We start from the raw sequence: 21,375 nt of genomic DNA on the forward strand, positions 1-21,375 counted from the left end.
CGTCTGACCAACTGTTTCAGGGTGATAGGCTGAGCTTATGTTCTACTGAGTTCCTAAAGATGAAAATAGAGTTTGCCAAAATTTGGATGTCATTCTGGCATCCCTATCTGAGATTATTTTCTTTGGTACACCATGTAACTGAAATATCTCATGCAAGAATTTGTAAGCTATGGTAGGTGCCCCATTTGATAAGTTGCCCGTTATAAAATGAGCCACTTTGGTTAGTCTGTCTACCACTACTAGAATGGCATTATGCTTATTTCTGGACATAGGCAATCCTTGGACAAAGTCCATGCTGATTATCTGCCATTTCCAGTTAGGTATTGCGTTAGGTTACAACAACCCTGCTGGGTGTTGATGTTTGGCCTTAACACGCTGGCACTCAAAACAACTAGCCACAAACCTTGCAGCGTCCTTTTTCATTCCTTTCCAGAAATATAAGGGTGTGATGTCAACAAGCAGTTTACTTACTCCCGGATGTCCAGAGTAAGGTGTAGAGTGCACTTCTTTCAACACCAATTTTCTCAACTTGGAGGACTCAGGTATGTACATTCTACCTTGGTATCTTAAAAGTCCATTTGTTTCAAATTGGAAACCGTCATATCTTGGATCCTGGGAATCTATTTGTAAAGCTTCTTTTACCTGCTGGTAAAATCTATCCCTTCCTAACAATTGTAGGACACGGTTCTTGAAATCTGTATGCACTACAGTGATGGCATTTATATGGCGTCTACGACTCAACGCATCTGCCACTCTGTTTTCCTTACCCTTGATGTAGCTGATCTCAAAATCATAATCTGAGATTAGTTCTAACCATCGTCTCTGTCGTGCATTAAGGTTGGGTTGAGTGAAAATATATTTCAACCCTTGGTGATCCGACCGAAGCTCAAAAGGCTTGCCTAGCAAATAGTAACGCCACATTTGTAGAGCATGTACTATTGCTGTGAGCTCAAGGTCATGTGGTGCATAATTTTGCTCATAATTTTTGAGCTTTCTTGACTTATAGGAAATTACTTGTCCTCTTTGCATTAGGGCTCCACCTAATCCTTCCCTTGAAGCATCAGCTACTATTAAGAATTGGTCATCTGGATCTGGCACTTTTAGAATTGGTGCCGTGGTCAATTTCTCTTTAAGGAGTTCAAAAGCCACCTGGCATTTTTCTGACCATTCAAATCTTTTGCCCTTCCTTTGCAATGATGTGATGGGGTGTGCGATGTGCGAGAAGTTCATTACGAACTTTCTATAGTATCCCGCTAACCCCATGAAGCTTCTAACTTAATGCACATTCCTGGGAGTTGACCATTCAGAAATGGCTTTAATCTTTGTCGGGTCTACTGCTATCCCTTTGGCTGAAATTATATGCCCTAGGTATTGTACTTCTTTTTGGAAGAAAGTACACTTGGATAATTTTGCATATAATTTGTTTTCTCGCAATCGCTGTATAACAAACGACAAATGCTGTAGGTGTTCTTCTTCATTCTTTGAGTATATCAAAATGTCATCTAAGAACACCAAGACGAACTTGTCGAGGCAGTCATGGAATACAGCATTCATTAAATTCATGAAAGTGGCTGGTGCATTAGTAAGTCCAAAAGGTAGAACCGTGAACTCGTAATGCCCATAACGAGTTCTGAAGGCAGTTTTATGGATATCCTCTTCCTTTAACCTCAACTGATGGTACCCTGATCGCAAATCGATCTTGGAAAAGACTGTTGCTCCATGCATATGATCAAATAAATCATCAATGCAGGGTAGAGGATGTCTGTTTCGGATGGTCAACTTATTCAGCATCCTGTAATCTATGCAAAGTCGTAGAGTCCAATCTTTCTTTTTAACAAAGATTACTGGTGCCCCCCCAAGGTGATACACTAGGTCTTATCAATCCCTTATCCAGGAGTTCTTGAAGTTGGGCCTTTAACTCTATTAACTCGACCGTTGTCATCCGGTTAGGAGCTTTGGATAAAGGTGCTGCCCCTGGTATTATTTCGATGGAAAAGTTGAATATCCTTTTTGGCGGTAGGCCAGGCAGTTCCTCTGGAAATACATCCTGAAAATCTTGGAGGTAGGGATATTTCACTTCAAAAGGCTCTTCTGGTTCTTCGACTTCACCAAACTCCTTTGCATGATGATTACGATTCTCATACATCATCATATCATCCTGATATAGGACATCCTTTGCATCACTGATTTCATCCATTTTAATTGCAAATACTTGACATCCTTTCTTTTCGCTTCATCTTAGCTGCATGGCAGAGAGTTGCCGCAATCTAATTTCCCGTTGCATGCCTTGTAAGAATACTTTGTTGCCATAATCATCCTGGCACTCCACAAACTTGTCGAAACAATTCACCCTTGCCCCATGCTGACCCAACCACTTCATACCTAAGATGACATCATACGTGCCTAGTGGTGCTACAAACAAGTCAACTTCGGTAGTGAAGTTTGGAAATTCTACTCTTGCCCCAAACAAGCATTTCTCTACCTGAGCTCTTGACTGGTTGGCATATTCTACTGTCCATGAATTAGCCATATAACCAGCTCTCCTAGGAAATCTACTAAGCAGTTTTGGCGAAATGAAATTCTCAGTAGCTCCTGTATCAATGAGTATATTAATGGGTATACTGTATAAAGTACCTGGAGTCTCCACTGGCGTGAACTGGTACTCAGCTTGGCAGTTATCTACCGCTGCATGAATTCTTTGTTGAAAAACTGCCTGTTGAGGTGGCAGTGGGTTCCTCTGTTGTTGCCCTCCTGGTGGTTTAGTTGGGCACTAGTTGGTGTAGTGATTACCACCACAATTAAAACAACCCCTTGGTGGTCCCTTCTTTTTTGATTTGTTGTTATTCCCACCATTGTCCCTTCTGGGTTTATCAAAACTCTTACCATCTCTACGGTTGTTTTGTTGTCCTCTTTGGTGCCTTTTACTGTTTTTATTGTTGACCCCATATTTGTCTCCCTTCTTGTTGAAATTCCAAGATGACTGTCCCCAATTACTCTTCTTTCTGCTTCTATTTCTAATGGAATCGTCCTTATGGAGTTTTTGTTCTCGCCTAACAGCTTTCTCATAGGCTTCATCCATAGTAGTGGGAGCTAAAACATCTATTGAACCACCTATTCGGTTGTTTAAGCCCATAATGAACTTCTTGATTTTATACCTTTTGTCTACCTGGAAGTGAGGTACATACTTCAGGAGACGCGTGAATTTTTCCCAGTAAGCATGCATGGAAAGTTTTTGTTTCAAATCCTGGAAGTCTGTCAATTTTTGCTCGAAGAATAATTGAGGCAGCCATCTTTGTCTAAACACCTCCACAAATTTGCTCCAGGTTATATTGTCTGATCTTAGGCCAAGTTCGGTCTTTTTGTTCTCCCACGAACCGGCAACTTCTCTGGTTAGTTGGTAGGCTCCCCAAACAGCCTTCATGTTTTCAGTATAATCTCTGATCTCAAAGTACTTCTCCATGCCTGAAAGCCAGACTTCCATAGTGTCTCCTCCTTCAGCCCCATCGTACTGCGGAGGTCTTACTTTCTTCATATCCTCCGATATTACACCCATAAGCTGTTTTCCCTTAGGGTTCTGGTTACGGTTTTGTGTTTCTTGGAACCCACTCTGACGAGTGTGCTCCTGCTCAGTAAACTGATCCCTAAATTGAGACTCAAATTCCACATTGGGTGTTCTAGCATGGCCACTTACTCTCTACTCCAAGACTTGGAGCCTGTTTTGAACCATCTGGATGAGTTTATCTAGTTTATCATTTGATGTTCCCGGACCTCCGGATTCTCCCCTACCTTCCTGGTGATGGCACATGTTATAGTTCTTGTTAAACCTGTTAATATATTATATGAAGTTTTAGTTTTTTTTTTTTTTTTCTTTTTTTCTCTTTTTCCTTTTTTAATAAGAGTATGAAATGAAAGCATAAAATTTAACCATCTAACTATCCACATATATATATCATGAAATGTTATCAGAAACTATTGTCAAAGTAAGTGGGGTTAAAGTTCAATATATACAATGTAACCCAATCAGGGGTTACTCTCAAAAATAGTTCAGGTTAGGATTCAATATATACAAGAACGACTCTCTCTCTAAGAACTACTTTCCGATCCTGTGATGGGCTCTTCTTGCCCCTCAAAGTCGGAAAAGGGTACCAACCAAAAACCAGGTCGAGGTATGCGAACCGTCTTCGGTTCCTCAGGTTCGGGATGGATGACAGCTGTGTTATACTTCATCTCTTTAGTTGTTAACCGGTTTCAGTGCTTTGTTTGCTAGTATTTTTGTTCGTATTGCTGCCTTACTGGCAACAGTCTAGGGTCGTCTTTCCTTGAAGATTCTTTTTAGGGCATCAACTAGGGTCTCGTTGTCAGACGACAAAGAGCAGTATGAGTAATCATACTTGCGATTGATTACCTTCCACAGCCGAAGGTAAACCGGGTCACGTGCTTGTTTTCTTTTGGTTGTGCGAAACATCCTGGACAAAGCCAAGTATTTTGTTTCAGTTTCTTATTCTAAGTTTTTGTTGTTGTGGTGAGCCCTAGGTTCAGTGTTGAACCCGACGCTCTGATACCATGTGTAACATGCTAAATTTTTTATAAGAGATATCAATTCAAATAATCTAACCGTTGCAAATATGGCCGTTAATATAAACATAGCAGAAGGATTTTTTTTTTTTATATATTCAAAACAGGAACGTGAATAACGATAATTGAAAGATTAAGTACATTGAATTAAAAATTAAGCATACATGTAAGATTTAAGAAATAAATAACTTGCATGAAATTAAAGAGAGATAGGGTTTAGAGAGTACTTTTCAACTGATGCTAAATTCTGAACTTCAAACTTTGTCATGATACTGGTGAGGAGGGAAAGCATCATTAGGGCGCTTTTCCGCCCAACCACCCACTATCTAGTCCCCCATGCCATATCCTTCTGGATTGGCCCGGCCCTTCGCAGGGAGGTAAAGGAAAAAGAAAACTCAATGCCATCTGAGACTCGGTGTTAGGACCTACACGCTTAGTTGGTCATACACTAAGGGTAACTCCCTACTAGTATGACGCTCTGACTAGAGGTGTATCAGGTACTAAAGATCAGACGAATGCATGCATTACGCTGCACCACCTTGGCCAAGGTTTAACACTGTAAGCACGAATTAACACGCTATCAATGATCTCACCCTTCTCGGCAATAAATTTAGGTCCACGAAGTTCAACTGAACTCCAAAGGGAAATTAAGACCCAACTTTATGTTTAGCATACATTTGACACAGATTTAGTACTCTGAACTATTATCACAATTTTCTTTCTCATTAAAGACTACTTTGGTTTATGATGATCAACTGAGTCCTTGGCTTGGGAAAGTTAGGGCATAAGAGCCGCCAATTGTACGCACAATTCCTGAATATGGAATAAAACTTGCCAGGCATGTCTATGCTATCCGGCCCTTTGAGAGGGACCTCCCAGTAGTGATGCTATCTGCATCCTGTACAAAAGTGCTCTTCTACCCATTGCCTTCCTAGGCTAGGGTATAGGTTAATTCCTAACTCTAGTGAGGGTTATCTCAATTAGATAGATTTATCTTAGAGCTATCCTGACTTTCAGTTTAAGGAAGATTCTGAATATTATTGATTAAGGGATCAACTTCTCCATTAAGTTGACTCGGGTATGAACACCCTTTAGTTCAATGGTATAAGCTTGCACCACTATGCTGAATATTCTTACCAGCACATGTTAGGTACGCTTACACATACACACGAGTACAAATACCTTCACATATCCGTCAAGTAATACCAATTATAACCACACGGGTATCTACTTGACGGTATATGTCAAAGTACGTGTACAAGTATGCATACGTACCCGTACCTTCACATGTACGATAGGTATTCTAGGGTGCCTTAGATTTAAAGTATAATTAAATTTAACAACTAGCAATTGTTCCAAATTTTGTATGACAATAATCCCAAATTTCATGATGGGCAAGGATTCCATGGTTAAGATTTTATTCCAGTCTAAAGTTCTACTAAAGAATATACGCAAATCTAACACATAGGCCTGCAGTTGTCATTACACAAATATTTCTACCTAGAGGTATATGAACTTGTGTAAGGGTGTATATTATATCTAAGACACTCGCCGGCTGATTTTAACTTATTGGTTTTCCGGTTTATGTTGACTGAAAGGAGCCTTTCTGCACCTTGATACCTGGTTATGTTCTTATGATTTTCAGATTTTAGTTCGCTGAATGGTGTGAGTAAACATATCCTCCAGGCTTGCACACCAATATTTATATATTTATTCATACTGGCAGACCTTATATATGCTGATCTAGAGACAGTGTAAACTTGCTGTTCACTCTGGAAATGAGGATATTTTTGTGTAGAAAATAATAGAACAGTACTATGGAGGATTTAGGGTATAAAATAAGTCTACCACTATAATTCCAGATTTACAACATCTGAAGGAATTAAAAACACCTCACTGGTTTTCTGCATACAGTCTTCCAACCACTAAAATGATTTTCTTGACCTTTCATGATATATGCATACACATTGTTATATAGACACACTCACACACACACACTTATATATAAGTATGTGTGGGTGTGTATAACAATGTATTCCAAATACATTAATGAGTATATATATTTACACATGTATTCCAAATTTAACCAGGTACGAGAATCCCGTACATAATATCATTCCATTTAAATTTACCAAAAACAAAAGGTAAAATCTGCATTATGCAGAAGTAAACAGAAATACTACGTATAAATTTTCTTTAAGACAGCATAAGGGTTTGTCCTTTTCCATTAATGTCTATTTCTAGAATTTGCATTACAGAAGGGAAAATAGCTGAGAAATTTTCATGGAATATTGAAGAATAAACTGCATTTAGTTTCTTTCTTCTATTTTCCAGAAATTTAATGAAAAACGGAAAATAACATAGTCGAATCAGTAGGGTAACCAGACCACATGACATGGAGGAAGTAGAATCCCATCAGAGGTTGCACTCTAATGCACTTCTCACTCAGAGCCCTTGAACTTGGTAATGGCTGAGCAGACAAATCACTAAATTGCAGAGAAAACCCTCCTTTTGCCATTCAGAGGAAGAACAACAAAATAAAACACGATAATCCACTCTTCTTCCAAAAATGGTTCAAGTATTCACCAACCCGTGACTCTTCCTTGGTTTGCCCTAATACCAGGCGGAATTCTCAAACCGCCCAAGGAGTCACATTAATCCCGTGCCCCATTCTCATGCCTTCAACATATTTTGCTTTCAGTAGAAGCTTCCCATGAAAAAATATCTTTCCATGCCTCCTTTAAAATAATGAATGCATAATAATATTTATATTTGGTGCTTTTATTTTCCCTTTTCTTTGCAAATGAAATCAATATATATTTATATATATATATATATATATATATATATTTGGAAGTATTGATAATGCGTTAAACCCATTTCTTTTTTGTTTCCTTGCTTATTCTATTCTTTTTCAAATCTCCAATACCCAATAATTCCAAAAGGCAAGATAGAGTGATGAATAAAGGTTTAATAAAAAACTGTAATGGACACCTCGGAATGCCCAAAAACCATACCAACTGCTGCTAGGAATTTTATCAAACAGTTTGCATCCAACTCCTTATTTCTCCATTTAATGTTTTAAATTCCCTTATGGCTCCGGAAATGAAATGTTGGTTTGTTTTACATGGAATTGAAATCACAGAATATGAACAAGAATGAAACTACAATAATATGCAACTGGAAATTGAACTACTGCTGATATGATATTATTTTCAGAATTAATCAAATACATAGCAGATTTTTCAACTCACTAAATACTCCAGCAATAATGCTCCGTCAAATGTTTTCCAATCTTGCTGCTACAATGACATGAAGAGTGCTGCGTGAATAGTGCCGCATGAATAGTGCTGCATGAATAGTGTTGCATGAATAGTGCCGCATGAATAGTGCCCGCGTGAATAGTGTTGCGGCTTGTAGCTGGAAATACACCCAAATAGTGTTGCTGCCTGTAGCTGGAAATGCACCCAGAATGCACCCAATCTGCATGTTAATGAAGCTGAAAGCAATGGAGTCCAAAGGCGAAACCCCAAGGGAATGATGTCTAGAATGTCACACGAGAGGATAGACGTCCTTTAATGCCAAGAAAGGATCTGCAACTCACACATCAATTTCTTCTCAAATTCAACATGCTGAATGAAGCCACAAAAGCTTCCTTTTATTCTTTCTCCAAGGGTCGACCCAACTCACTTAAGCAATGTGGGATAAAACATGTGCAATATAAAACATATTAAAATATTCACTTATGTCTCCCTTGGATGCCCCTTTGATTTGCACACATCCCCATAAAATAAATATTAAAGTAACACTTTAATATTTTACAATTAAATTAAATGTTACTTTAATAACACTTCAGGTATTAAAATATACTAGCAATCGGACTCCGAATAGCGCAACTGATAACTCGTCGGAAAGCTTTCGCCAAGGAGTATCGAATCCAATCACCAAAACTAGCCTCTGTTGTGTCCTGTTGACTTACAAAAAATAGTAAGTATGCCTGAAACTAAGTAAATCAACTCCGTTGTGGCCTGAACTGGAAATGACTAGGCCAAAACACTCCAGGATCCCTTTAAACCCTTCGTTAGCCCTCGGGACCATGTAGAGCTAGGCTAACGCACATATGCTTGGTCAACTGCTAAAGTGGGGACATTACAAAAACTATATCCCTCACGATTTTGCCATAATATATTTAAATCAACACTTAGCAACTTAAGGAGGGACAAACTTCATATCTCCCTTTCAAATAACCCTCACTTGATTATAGAGATGCCAATTTAAGTTTGGCAAATGATAATTTATTTAATTAAAAATAAACATTGCCATACAAATTATAAATTAATTAAATATACATATCTATTTATATTTATATATATGCGACCTATACTCCCTACGAATACCTGACTGCGGTATTACGTATACGACCATGTATACGTACTCCCGTACCCAGGTACTCGTATAGGATATATATGTAACATATATATACATATACATAAATATATATAATTATATTATAAAAGTAACATTAGTCCCAACCAACTTGATTAATAATTAATGAAATAATTAATTTATATTAATAATTAATAATTATCTCGAGAAGCGACAAACCCTAGGGTTATAAACCCTAAATTCTCTGCACTGACCTACTAGGTTACCTAGCGCACTGGCTAACAAGGTCTGACAAGATCGACATAGGTTTACCTTTGCTTAGGTTAGGGTTTTCTAACGACATTGAGTCCTTTCCTTCCTTTCACCTCCCGACCTGATGATACTTTCCCTCCTTTCGTGGAGGACGACGGTCTCCTGCACACACTTGGCCCACGGAAATCGGTTAGATCCAATCTTGTCTAGTTCTGACAATTAATAATTCATGACAGAAGTGAAACATGATATCATATTGTTAACTGCAATTTCATCAATTTAATCAATCAAAGTACATCAAATCATTATAGAAAGCATAATTATCATCATTCACATATGCATAATCATCTGAACAAATCCATCATTTAAAGCATAAACTAGGCACATTATACATCATACAAGTATATAAAAAATGCACTAGGGTTAACATGTATCAGGGCGTAAATATTGCACAAAATCAACTAGGGCACAAGTGGGATGTAACACTGTTAGATGCATTATATAAAGTTCTAAGAGCTCTGAAAGCGTGAGTGTTTGGTAAGATGATGAGACTTTTGATCTTGGAGGTGTTGGTTTCAACCAAAAATGCACCTTATTACAATAAAACCTTGTGTTAAAATACAAAAGAATTTTACAAATATTTTTGAATAAGCCTTTTCTATAAAGAAGACTCCAAAAGTAAGTGGACACAGTGTGACTAAGGATATGCACTTTGTGAGATTTGATCCTCGACCTTTTAAACCCCGCTTGAATGCAAATAAAATATTTGTCACCAACTTTTCTATGTGCTGCTCATAAATACTAATGTGTTAAGTGTAACTCAAGGACTCCATAAAAAAAACATAATTTGCCCGTAACTGTCACGTCACCACTCAATACAAGTTGTAATAGTAATCACATCAATTTTCAACTTGTCAACATAGTATTTGACTTACATACGACAGGGATCAATATCATGGTCAGGCAGAGACAGTACCACGAACCTGAAGGATTGAAAAATTGGACATAGAGTAAATACTAAATATCAAAGAAACATGGTTTGCAAAACGAATGGCAGTCTTCAGTCAGATTCAGCAATCAACAATTCAACACACTTGCATTCGTGGTTCAGCACAGCTGATAGTACACAGAGATTGATGGGCACAAAGGCAGTACAAATATCAGATAGAAACTGCTCTTCAATAAACAAGAAAATTTGGTCATTTGTATGGTGTCATATGCTCTTTTTAATGGGAGTATACACTCTTCTTCTAAAATAGATCGTTACAGGTGACTCATTAGTGTGAAAATCACATCTTCTCTTTAATTTTACAGATAAATGATTTCAGCCAGTTTATGAGCTAAACATTGATGTAGATCCATGGGCTCCTGTTTTGTGCACCAACACAGGAACCTCAAGGCATATAGAAATTTGACAGTGGTCAAGAAGTTCCTCATGGATTTCTTCAACAATCCCTTTAATTCTCCTCAACCATGTCAAACTGCCTCCATCTTCTTCTTCCGGAGATCTCAGCTCTGATATCAAATTGAAATTATAAATGCTCAATGATTGCAATACAAGGAAAATAGCATTATTATTGTTTGATTGGATCATTTTATAAATGGTTTACATTGGCTTTTATAGTTCATGACACTCCATGTTGTGATTTTTCTTTTGATGCCATGGATATTGTAAACCACAAAGAAAAGGGACTCGGGACTCGTACCCGACTCGGCGAGGCCTACTCGTCTCGGGACTCGGGACTCTGAGTCGAAACTTGGCTGGACTCGGCAAAGTGAAAAACTCAAGAAATTTAGAGTTTTTTAAGGATTTAAAACTTGTTTCATGCACCCTTTATTAAATACACCTTAAAGATACAATAACATCATCAAATAGAACTAATTTGATTACATACACAAGTATACATCAATCACATAAGCATAAACGCAAATTGTAGCTGAAGGAAATAACAAACATAGATATATAAATATTGTCAAATGTATACAATATTTCAAAACTCGTGGAATAAAAAATCCATGTCATCATATGATCAAATGAGACGCAAACTCTTCCTTTCCAACTCTTGATGCAACAAATGAAAGTAGATGTTATATGGAGCCTAATTAGATTCGGAGGTTAAAATTTCCCTACTTTTATCGACGTAGTTTCCCCCCTAATTTTATGACGGGGGTTTGGGGGTAGTGCCCCCAAGTTGGGGTCAAGGGGCAGCGCCTGTGGTACGCTCCCTGTCGCAATACAGGGTGGGGTCGAGGGGCAGCGCCCTGTGAGGCCAAAAGACTTTTATAATTTGATAAAGGCGTCGGGTGTTATTTTTCTATTCTTTCTCCTCACAACCCACTTTTCTCCTCCTATTTTGCCAAATGAATGAAATGAAGTTCACTTTTAGGGGCAAAGCAAAATATAAACCAAAAAAAAAGTTAAAAACATTTTAAAACATTTTTTTTTTTTTTTTGCGTCTTTAAATTGCCTTACTCCGGCCGAGTTTGGCGAGTCTTGACTCCCAAACTCGGCGATTTTAAGTGAGTTTGGAAGATGGCGTTTTTGGGTGATTTTTGGGGCCAAACTCATTTGAGTCCGAGTCCGAGTCCGAGCCCAGTAGACTCGGCGACCCTCACTCGACTCGGGAATCGCCCAAACTTGGTGATTTTGGGCAATTCCCGTTTCTCTGCTACTAAACCATTAGTTTTGTACACCTAAAATGCTTGAGAATATTTATATATTTAAAAATGTCGTTTCCTTCAGCTAAAATCTGCTTTTTTCTCATGTGATTGATGTATGCTTGTGTACGTTATCAAAGTAGCTTTTGTTTGATTAGTTTATTATGTCTTTAAAGTTCATTCAAATCCTGAAAAATTTCTATATTTCATCTTCTTTTCAATTTGCCAAGTCTCTTGCCAAATCTTAGTCTAGTTTGAGTTTGAGTCAAAAAATCAGCTTGCCAAGTTCAAGTCGAGTTTGAGTTTTATAATGCTGGTCTGCATGCATAGTATTCTATCATCTAGTGAAGGACTCGTTGCAAAAATTGTTATCATTACGATCATCAGTCTGTTTGTTATGTACTCTCTATGAACACTTTGCTCACATTTGGCTTGTTTGTGGCATGACAGGCAGTTCTGTACAGGCGAGTACAGGTAAGCACTTATTTTTGATCTGTCATTGGTCTTTTCTCCAAGCAATTCAAACTGGATTGCAGTGTGGAATCTTTTTGTGCTGTTCGTGACAGCTCAGGGCCTTTTTATTTAACTTGATAGTATGTCACAGGGTCGTAGCCTATTTGCCCATATATGGATCCTTTCTTGAGAGTTATCCTTGTAGTGTGTTTCCTATTTCATGCATTAACATATTATTTTTGAATTTTGGATTTCTCTGGTAGGAAGGCAGGCATTCCTGTTGGCTATAAAGGCTGCCATTTCCACAGGGTTATCAAGGACTTCATGATTCAAGCTGGTGATTTTGTGAAGGTTTACGTTTACAATTTATTTGTTGGGATGACACGTCTCTGCAATTTAATGATAAATATCTGGAAAATAATCTTTGCATGTTGCTTACCAATAATTGAACTTAGAGCATTGTTTTACTTTGCAAGATAGTTAGCATGTAAATGAGGATTGTTTGATTACCCTTGGTTCTCATTGCATATTACAAAATTTATGTTGGATATTAGGGAGATGGCAGTGGATGTGTTAGCATCTATGGTAGCAAGTTTGAAGATGAAAACTTTGTAGCTAAGCATACAGGTCCTGGTCTCCTTTCTATGGTAAGTTATCTTTACATCTACTATATGTGTTAAATGCATCTGATAACCATCTTTTCTTCTTCCTGGGAGAAATGATTTAATCAATGTTATAAATTTAACAAAAAGGTTTATTGTGCCAACCTGAAATACCTGTAGCAAATTCAAAGAATTCAATGCTTGTTATTGCAGGTTTTGCGTTGCATACATTGAATCTGTTTGCAAGAGATGTGTACGGACAAAGTCAAAATTGATTCAGATTTGTAGTTCTTGATGTCATATAGGCTAATTTGTTTATGAAAATTTAATGCATGGGCATATTGGGATAAGAAACAACTATTGGGATAAACATAATGGGGCCAATGGGCATGCTTATTCCTCTATTTGGAATTTTTTTTTGCAATTTCGATATGGTTAGGTTGACCTAGAGGCACTATAGCTAATTTGATGTTTAGTTAACGTGATGTCATGAATAATTGATATTAAAATTTAGCCAACTTTTAGCTTGAGACTTGTATTTGCTAAGTAATTCCCAATTTCTTGCTCCATTCACCATGTGCAAGCATGATTTAATTGACATCAATGTTAACTATGTGATGCAGGAGCATCCCCGGTCTATGAGCAATCTTGCATCAACCAAAAATATTTGATTTTAGTTTTGTCCTTGTTGTAGTTTCTGTGTTACTTTCAGCATTTTTCGGTAGTTGTTTCTTTTTCGGCTTCTAGGCTTGTTCTTGTTCAACATTCCAAATTTCCAGTTCATTTGGATTCTTTTCTGACAAGTTACAAGCTTCGAACTCACCTCGGACTCGGCAAACTGATTTTTGACTCGGACTCGGCAAACTGATTTTTGACTCGGACTCGGCGTGTAGACTCGGCCGAGACTCGATAAATTGAAAACCTAAGAAATTCAAAGATTTTTAACGATTTTAAACTTTTTTCAGCATTTTTTAATAAATAAACATTAAAGACACAATAATCTCATCAAATAGAAGTACATACACAAGTTTACATTGATCACATGAGTATAAATGCAAATTTTAGGCATGCGTTGAAGGAAATAAGCTAAACTAAATAACACATTAGAAATATAGATAGTGTCAAATGTCTACAAAATTCATGGAATATGAAATCCATGTCATCAAAAGTTCAAAACATATATCAAGTTCAACATAAAAGCTAGAGCCTAGAAGTCTAAGGCTCAGAGGAGTCAATATCAGTCGACCCCGCAACTATCCTATGTGTGTGCCTAAGATAGGTCCTGGAACGTTTTGTAGCCATGATCTCTGCCTGTGTCTGAGGCTCAGGCTCACTCTCAGTGACATCCATATCTTCATCCACATCATCCTCGAGGTCCTCCAATGGGTCTCTTCGTGCTCTAGCTTCCTCCTTTGCCATTGCCACTGCCACTGCCTCTGCCATCGCCACTAATGTCATTTTTTTTTAACTTATTATTTTTTGCCTGCGCGACAGAGTCTGACCCATGGGACTCGGCGAGTCTGCCGAGTTTGACACACTCGACGAGTCTGCCAAAACTCGACCAGACTCGGCTGAGTCCGAGTCTAGAGGCCATGGGCCTCGGCAAGGGCGACCCACCTCTGGACTTTGCAAGTCTTGCCAAGACTCCTCGCAAAGTTTTGTAACACTGGTTTTGAGCTTATCGTCAATGTTGGAGATTTCTTCTCGTGTGGAGCGATTCCTTGGATTGCGGAACAATTTGGCACCACACACGATGTTCTTAGGCCCTTGGCAGGCCCTCCTTTGTGGTCTACACTTCATGTTTGTTCTTGGCAGATGAGATCTTCATGTTTTGGGGCCGACCTATTTTACACGTTTCATTTTCCTGACTTGGTAAATGTAATCTTTTGTGGCGGACCCGAATGTGTTCTGGATGGTATATATATTGTTGTATGTGATCCTTTGAGACAAGCGGGGTTGTATGATGATCTAGATTCATAAATTGTAATTCAGATACTTCTTGGGGGTCCAGAGGAATTGTATTATGGGATGTAGTCTGTAACCGGGCATGTTAGCCTGTATGTAACCCGGATGTTACCAGATGTTCTATGGTGACTATATGATGATGCGGATGTCTGATTTTTCATTTTCTATGTTCTGTGTTGTTGCTTCCGTTGTGTTACTCTTTCTGCATGATCTGGACTGTTCTCTTTGAGGATCCTCTGGGTCATGGCTGCGTCAGATGGTATTAGAGCTGGTTGCGAACCTTGAGGCATTCCTTTGGGTGAATAGATCACCGATTTGAGGCAGCTGCTTGTGTGTTTAATAGACTGCCGACGGAGAGGCAATTGAAACCTTGTAGTCAGATTGCGAAGTTGAGGCAGTTGCAACGAAGCAAGGGAGGAGATGCTGCCGAGAAGGATGAACCCTAGGAGGGTAGAGCAGATGATGGAGGATTTCAAGAATGAGATGAGGAATGAGATCCAAAATGCGTTGGCTAGTTTGTGGAGGAATCCAGAATCGAAGGATGAGTATGAAGAGGCAAGAGAAGAGCTTGAGGCCAAAGAAGAGGAAGGACTGACAAATGAGGGAGAAGAAAGACTTATTAGAGCAGTGGCGCAAGTGAGTAAAGTTCATAAAGTTGAGGTCTCTAACTTTTCAGGTTCGTTGAATCCGGAAGACCCGATAGACTGGATCAGAGAGTTGGAGGACTACTTCAAGTTTGAAGATGTTAAAGACCCACAAAGAGTCCGGTTAGCACAAACTAAGTTGAAAGGGCATGTTGCTTTATGGTGGAAAAAGTTGTAGAGAGATAGAGTGGAGAACGGTGAGATGAAAATAACCCGATGGAGACAGATGGTTGCAAGATTGAAGGCTAAATTCATTCCGAGAGACTATGAGTTGGAATTGTTCAAGAAGTTGCAGAACTTGAAGCAGAGGAACATGAGTGTGAAAGAGTATACTGAGGAATTCTACAAGATGATGATCAGATTTGAACATAGAGAGATGGATAGAGAGAAGGTGGCTAAATACATAAATGGACTTGGATTTAACATCCAGGATGAGATGAGTATGGTGAAGATTTTTACAGTTGAGGAGGCTTATCAATATGCTTTGAAGGCTGAAGATAAAATAAAAAGGAGACAATAGAATAAACCTAGAGAAAAGGAGAGATATAAGGGGCAGGTGAATTGCAGTATAGAGAAGCAAAATGTTGAAGAAGAACCAAAATCTAAATGGAGTAAAGAATTGGATCAGAAGACATAGAGAAAAGGTAGTGGTAGTTGATGTCATGGAAATGGGGACAAGGCAACAACAAAGTTCAATGTTAATAAGTTAGTTTCAACCATAAAAACAAAACAAAGAACTAAAAACCATTCCAAACATATCAAGAGAGATTTCAAAAAGCATGAAAGAAGTTTAACAAAATAAAAGAAAGGAGAAGAGCCTCCCTAAGATGCTTCCATGATGCCTTTTGATGCTTCTCCCTTGTTTCTCTCCTCTCCAAGTCCCAAATGACTGTAGCTCTCAGCTTTTAGCACTAGCCATGGATGCCATATGGAGATTCAAGATGGTTGAATATGATAAGCAAATACTATGCAAGAGTAGATAGTGATGCTATGAAAAAGCTCTATGCTAATGCCAGTATAACAACAATACTCTAAAATGCTTCCTTTTGCTTGAGGAGAAGGGTTCTATTTATAGAAGAAATGGGGAAATGAAGGGTTAAGATTGAATGGTTTAATCAAGGGCCAAGTTTGAAAGTTGGGGATCCATGTGCACAATTGGCACCAATAAAATGGTGACAAGTGTCAACATAGGATTGGGTTGAGAGAAGAGGTTGGAGGCATTAAAGGCCTGAGAAGACCTCATGGTTATCTAGAAGGTAAGGGTCAAGTCTAAATTAAGATTACCCATTGGATTAAGAGTTAATCCAAGGATAAACCTTTGTGCAAATGATTAAGAGATAATCATGGTCAAAGCATTAAAGGCTTGATGAGACCTTTGGGTTGGGTAGAGGTTGAGTCAAAACAAATGTTTTAACCATGTGGGAGGGTTTGAGGTAACCATTAATGGTTATTGGAGACTTTGGGGATTAAGTGGTTGAAGGTTGAAAGCCTTCAATGGTTATCAAAGACTTTGAGGGTTAATTTGTTGAACACACAAAGCATTAATTGCTTTTCAAAGACTTTGGAGTCTTTGAGAAGTGACTCCAATTTGCTTAGGAATGTGACAATATTTAGGGGATGGATTAGGCTAATTAGGAAGGGTTTAGAAGAATCTAGAAGGGGTTTAGGCATACAAGTGGATTTTGTAGGAAAATGCAAGTGGGAGAAATTTTGGTATTTTCAATTAAAATAAAATCATTTATTTCAATTAAATGGTGTAATTTGCATTTGGATAAATATTCAAATAAATATTAATTTATTTAAATGAGAAAAATGAAGATAAAGCATTAAAATGCTTGAAGACTTTGAGGGAAACCATTAAAGGCTTGAAGACTTTAAGGAAAACCATTAAAGTCTTAAGAAGATTATAGAAGGAAGCCATCAAGTTTGAAGACTTTAAAGCCATCAAGTTTGAATACTTTAAGGGAAACCATTAAAGGTTTCAAGTGGGTGAGGATAAATAGGATTTTAAATAAATAATTTATTTAAAATAGTTGTGCAACTTGCTTTTGTAGGAAAATACAAGTGGGTGGAGGATAAAGGTGTTTTAAATAAATTATTTATTTAAAATAATTGTGCAACTTGTATTTGTAGGAAAATACAAGTGGGTGGAGGATAAAGGTGATTTAAATAAATGATTTATTTATTTAAATGTGAGAGGTGGGATTTTGGGGGTTTTAAATAAATATTAATTTATTTAAATGTGAGAGAAGATTTAATTAAATAAATATGATTTATTTATTTAATTAATGGTCTGAATTTGGTTAAGTGAATTAAATCAAATAAATTGAATAATTTATTTAATTAATAGGAGAATAGGGTTAAGATGAATTAATTAAATATTAATTTAATTAATTATTAATTGATGGTTAAATAATCAAATAAATACTAAGTATTCATTTAATTAAGTGGACGGATTTATGTGACTACATTTGCCCCTCTTTGAGACGGTGCGGTTTATCGTGTCGTTTCAAAGAAAGAAAAATAGGTGTGAAGAAATGCCCCATAAAATGTAAATTTAATGGGTGGTATGCCCCCTCGAGAGATGAGCCAATTTTTTTTTGAAAAATCGGGCGATCTCTCGAAAAAGAATGAAAAGAGGAGGGGAGGTAGAATAGAAGAAATTATAACTAATGATGAAAGAATGGGAGAAAATGGAGTGAATATGAAGAAACAACAAACCAGCGAGTACCCTGAGGTCATGCAAGAGATACATAGCAGATGTAGTGTGGGGTTTGGATTGATGCTATACAATTGATCAAAATTGGTTGGACAATCTGGTGCAATCGGTTTAATTGCCCCGGTCAAGTCAAAGCGTGACAGTTGATGTCAGTTGGTCGCTTGGACATGATAAAGTCTGAGTAAGTGAATCAAAGTGACTTGATGTGACTTAGACAATTGATGTAATTGCCTGATGAAGTCAAGGTATATGAAGCAAAATACTCGTTAAGACATAGACAATTGATGTAATTGTCTGTTGGATTGTGTTTGATTGGTTGATCAATTGATAGTGTGTGCGTGTTATGGATGGTTGTGGGGAATCATGGCAGCCCCGTTGAGACTAGGTCATTATGATAAATGCCTGATGTAGTCTAGGATTACCATGATCGATTACCTGTTGAGACCCGAAGATACTTGATCAGAGTATCTGTTGATAGTCTAGGTGTGTGGCAGTCGATGTATCTGTGTAGATAGAGTAACTGGCTTAATTTTGTGGATGAGTGAGGATGGGAAGCGATGAAGGGATTAGGATGATGTTGATGATCAAGATAGGGAGGGTGAGAGGGGATTTGATGTTAGATAGAAGATATGGAGGACTAGGATCGAGTCCTATGGAAGAAGATGAGTAAAATAGAGTATGCATTATTATGACTACGTATGCATGATATGCAGCTATTATGAATGTATGGATGGGTGGAATGCAACGAAATGCAATATATACAAATGAGATGGAATGACGATCCATGGTGCTTTATTTTTCATCATTGAGCTTTAAAATGTTGTAAGAAAATACAAGCAACTTGACATAAAGATTCAAGATGACCAGAGTATTTCTTACATGGATTTTTATATAGCAAGTTAATACAAGCAACTTGATATAATGGATCAAGTTGACCTGAGTATTGCTTGCGGAACAGATAAGGATTATCTCCTTTCATGCATGACTTGGAACGTCCTCCTTGATCTTAGGCTGATCATATCCTGAGACAAGTGCATACCATACTAAGAAATAAAAACCTTTATCCAAATTGGATGAGGAGGAACCAAAGAATGAGCATTGTACCTGTAAACAAATAATATATACATAAAGAATAAAGAATATGGATCCTTGGTAATGGTTCATGCTCATATGGTCGAGGTATACGCTGTAGTCAGCAAGCCGTAGTGATCTATGATTGTGTTTTTGCCTATGATCACATAGCTTAGTGAACTTCCCACGTAGACACCATTAGTACATGCCCCAGAACTTCATCGGAAATAATGCGCAAACGATACAAAACAATGCTGAAAGATCCCGATACAGATAAACAAATGATTGTACTCATAAATCAACCAAGTATTTGATAGCTTAACATAATTTTCTTGTCAAAGAAAATGTCATCTTGTCTTTGTTTTGATAAGGAAGGATGCATCCTTGTTTAAGACAGTTTGGATTGTTGATGTTGATTGTGTTGGTCGAGTGATAAGTGGTCATTTGTGTGAGTATTTTGTATCTGATCGGATGAATATGTACAAGGTGTTGTCATGTTTTTTGGGTGATTTTCGATGGTTTTTCTATGTTTTTGGATTTTGTGTAATAGTTTTTGAATGTTTGTGGATTTTGTGAGTCATTTTTGAATGTTTTTGATATTTTGCGAGACATTTTTGAATGTTTTTGTATTTTGCGAGACATTTTTGAATGTTTTTGCCAATGAATCACCAGTAATGTAGAATCCACTTCCATCATCTAGATTGTAAGGGCATTGCCCCCAAGTTGGACATGATTTATGAAAAAGCGGGATGCTAGACGCATGAAGTACTTTCTTGGATTACAGATCAAATAACAAGCCATGGTTAGATGGATGGATGTGTGTATGTATGAATGTGATCGCAACGAGCCTGAAAGATACTGGAGCCATTGCCTTTACGAGTGGCGCCTGTTTGCCAGGTTTTCGCCATCGTACTTACCCAAGGTGCCACCGGAGTGGTTGTTCACCGTTTGGATGCATGATTTTCCTTTGAATGTTTTTGTATTTTCTTCAGGACATTTTTCTGAATGTTTTTGGTATTTTATGGTATGTAGGGGAGCCTGATGCTCTGTACAGCTTAGGTATAAAACCGTTTGAGGTGCATGCTATTGATTGGATCTGTGAGTGGTTCTCCGTCTGATGTAGCCAACTGATATGCCCCGGACCCGAATACAGCAGTGACAACATATGGGCCGAGCCAATTTGATTCAAACTTGCCCTGATGTTCTCGGTTTGGTTGGTTGCGAGGATTCTCTCGTAGAACAAGATCACCTACCTCAAATATACGAGATCTAACTCGGTGATTGTAGCTTCTACTCATGCGCTGCTGATAGGCTTTGAGGTGATTGTATGCAGCTTGTCGCTTCTCATCAAGTAACTCTAAGTCCTGAAGGCGTGAGACTCTGTATGCTTCATCATCGATGAGATTATGCAAGGAAACTCGTAATGATGGTATCTCAACCTCAATAGGTAAGATAGCTTCAGCACCATAGACCAATGAATAAGGAGTTGCACCTGTAGGGGTCCGAATGCTAGTTCGATATGCCCATAGCGCTGGATTCAATTGAACATGCCAATCGCGACCGGCATCATTGACTGTCTTCTTTAGGATCCTCAGTATGTTTTTATTGGATGCTTCGGCCTGACCATTGCCTTGTGGGTAATAGGGAGTGGAAAAGCGGTGTTGGATATGAAATTTCTCACAAAGCTCACGGACATCCTGATTTTTGAAAGGAAGACCGTTATCTGTGATGATGGACATGGGTACACCATACCGGCAGATGATGTAATTGAGGATGAATGAGGCGATCTGCTTGCCGGTGACTTGGGTAAGTGGAACAGCTTCGATCCACTTGGTGAAATATTCGGTGGCGGTAATAATGAATTTATAGCCATTGGATGAAGATGGATGGATTTTACCCACAAGATCAAGACCCCATTGACAAAAAGGCCATGGTGTTGTGATTGGTTGCAGTTCTTGAGCTGGTGCATGTATTAGGTCGCCATGAACTTGACATTTTTTGCACTTCCTGACAAAGTAGTAGGAATCCTTTTCCATAGATGGCCAATAGT

The 21,375-nt window shown here is 38.1% G+C and overlaps 1 protein-coding gene across 1 annotated transcript in view; it reads left to right on the forward strand.

Moving 5' to 3' along the window:
* The window catches only part of LOC131044801 (peptidyl-prolyl cis-trans isomerase CYP22), a 67,324-nt gene that overhangs the window by 12,736 nt on the left and 33,213 nt on the right, over positions 1-21,375 (forward strand). The window contains exons 2-4 of the mRNA XM_057978242.2: positions 12,322-12,345; positions 12,588-12,675; positions 12,879-12,971. Of these exons, the coding sequence (XP_057834225.1) occupies positions 12,322-12,345; positions 12,588-12,675; positions 12,879-12,971 (205 nt within the window). The remainder of the gene's footprint in view (positions 1-12,321; positions 12,346-12,587; positions 12,676-12,878; positions 12,972-21,375) is intronic.

Source organism: Cryptomeria japonica, chromosome 8 (genome assembly GCF_030272615.1).
Source record: "Cryptomeria japonica chromosome 8, Sugi_1.0, whole genome shotgun sequence".
Taxonomy (NCBI): Eukaryota; Viridiplantae; Streptophyta; class Pinopsida; order Cupressales; family Cupressaceae; genus Cryptomeria; species Cryptomeria japonica.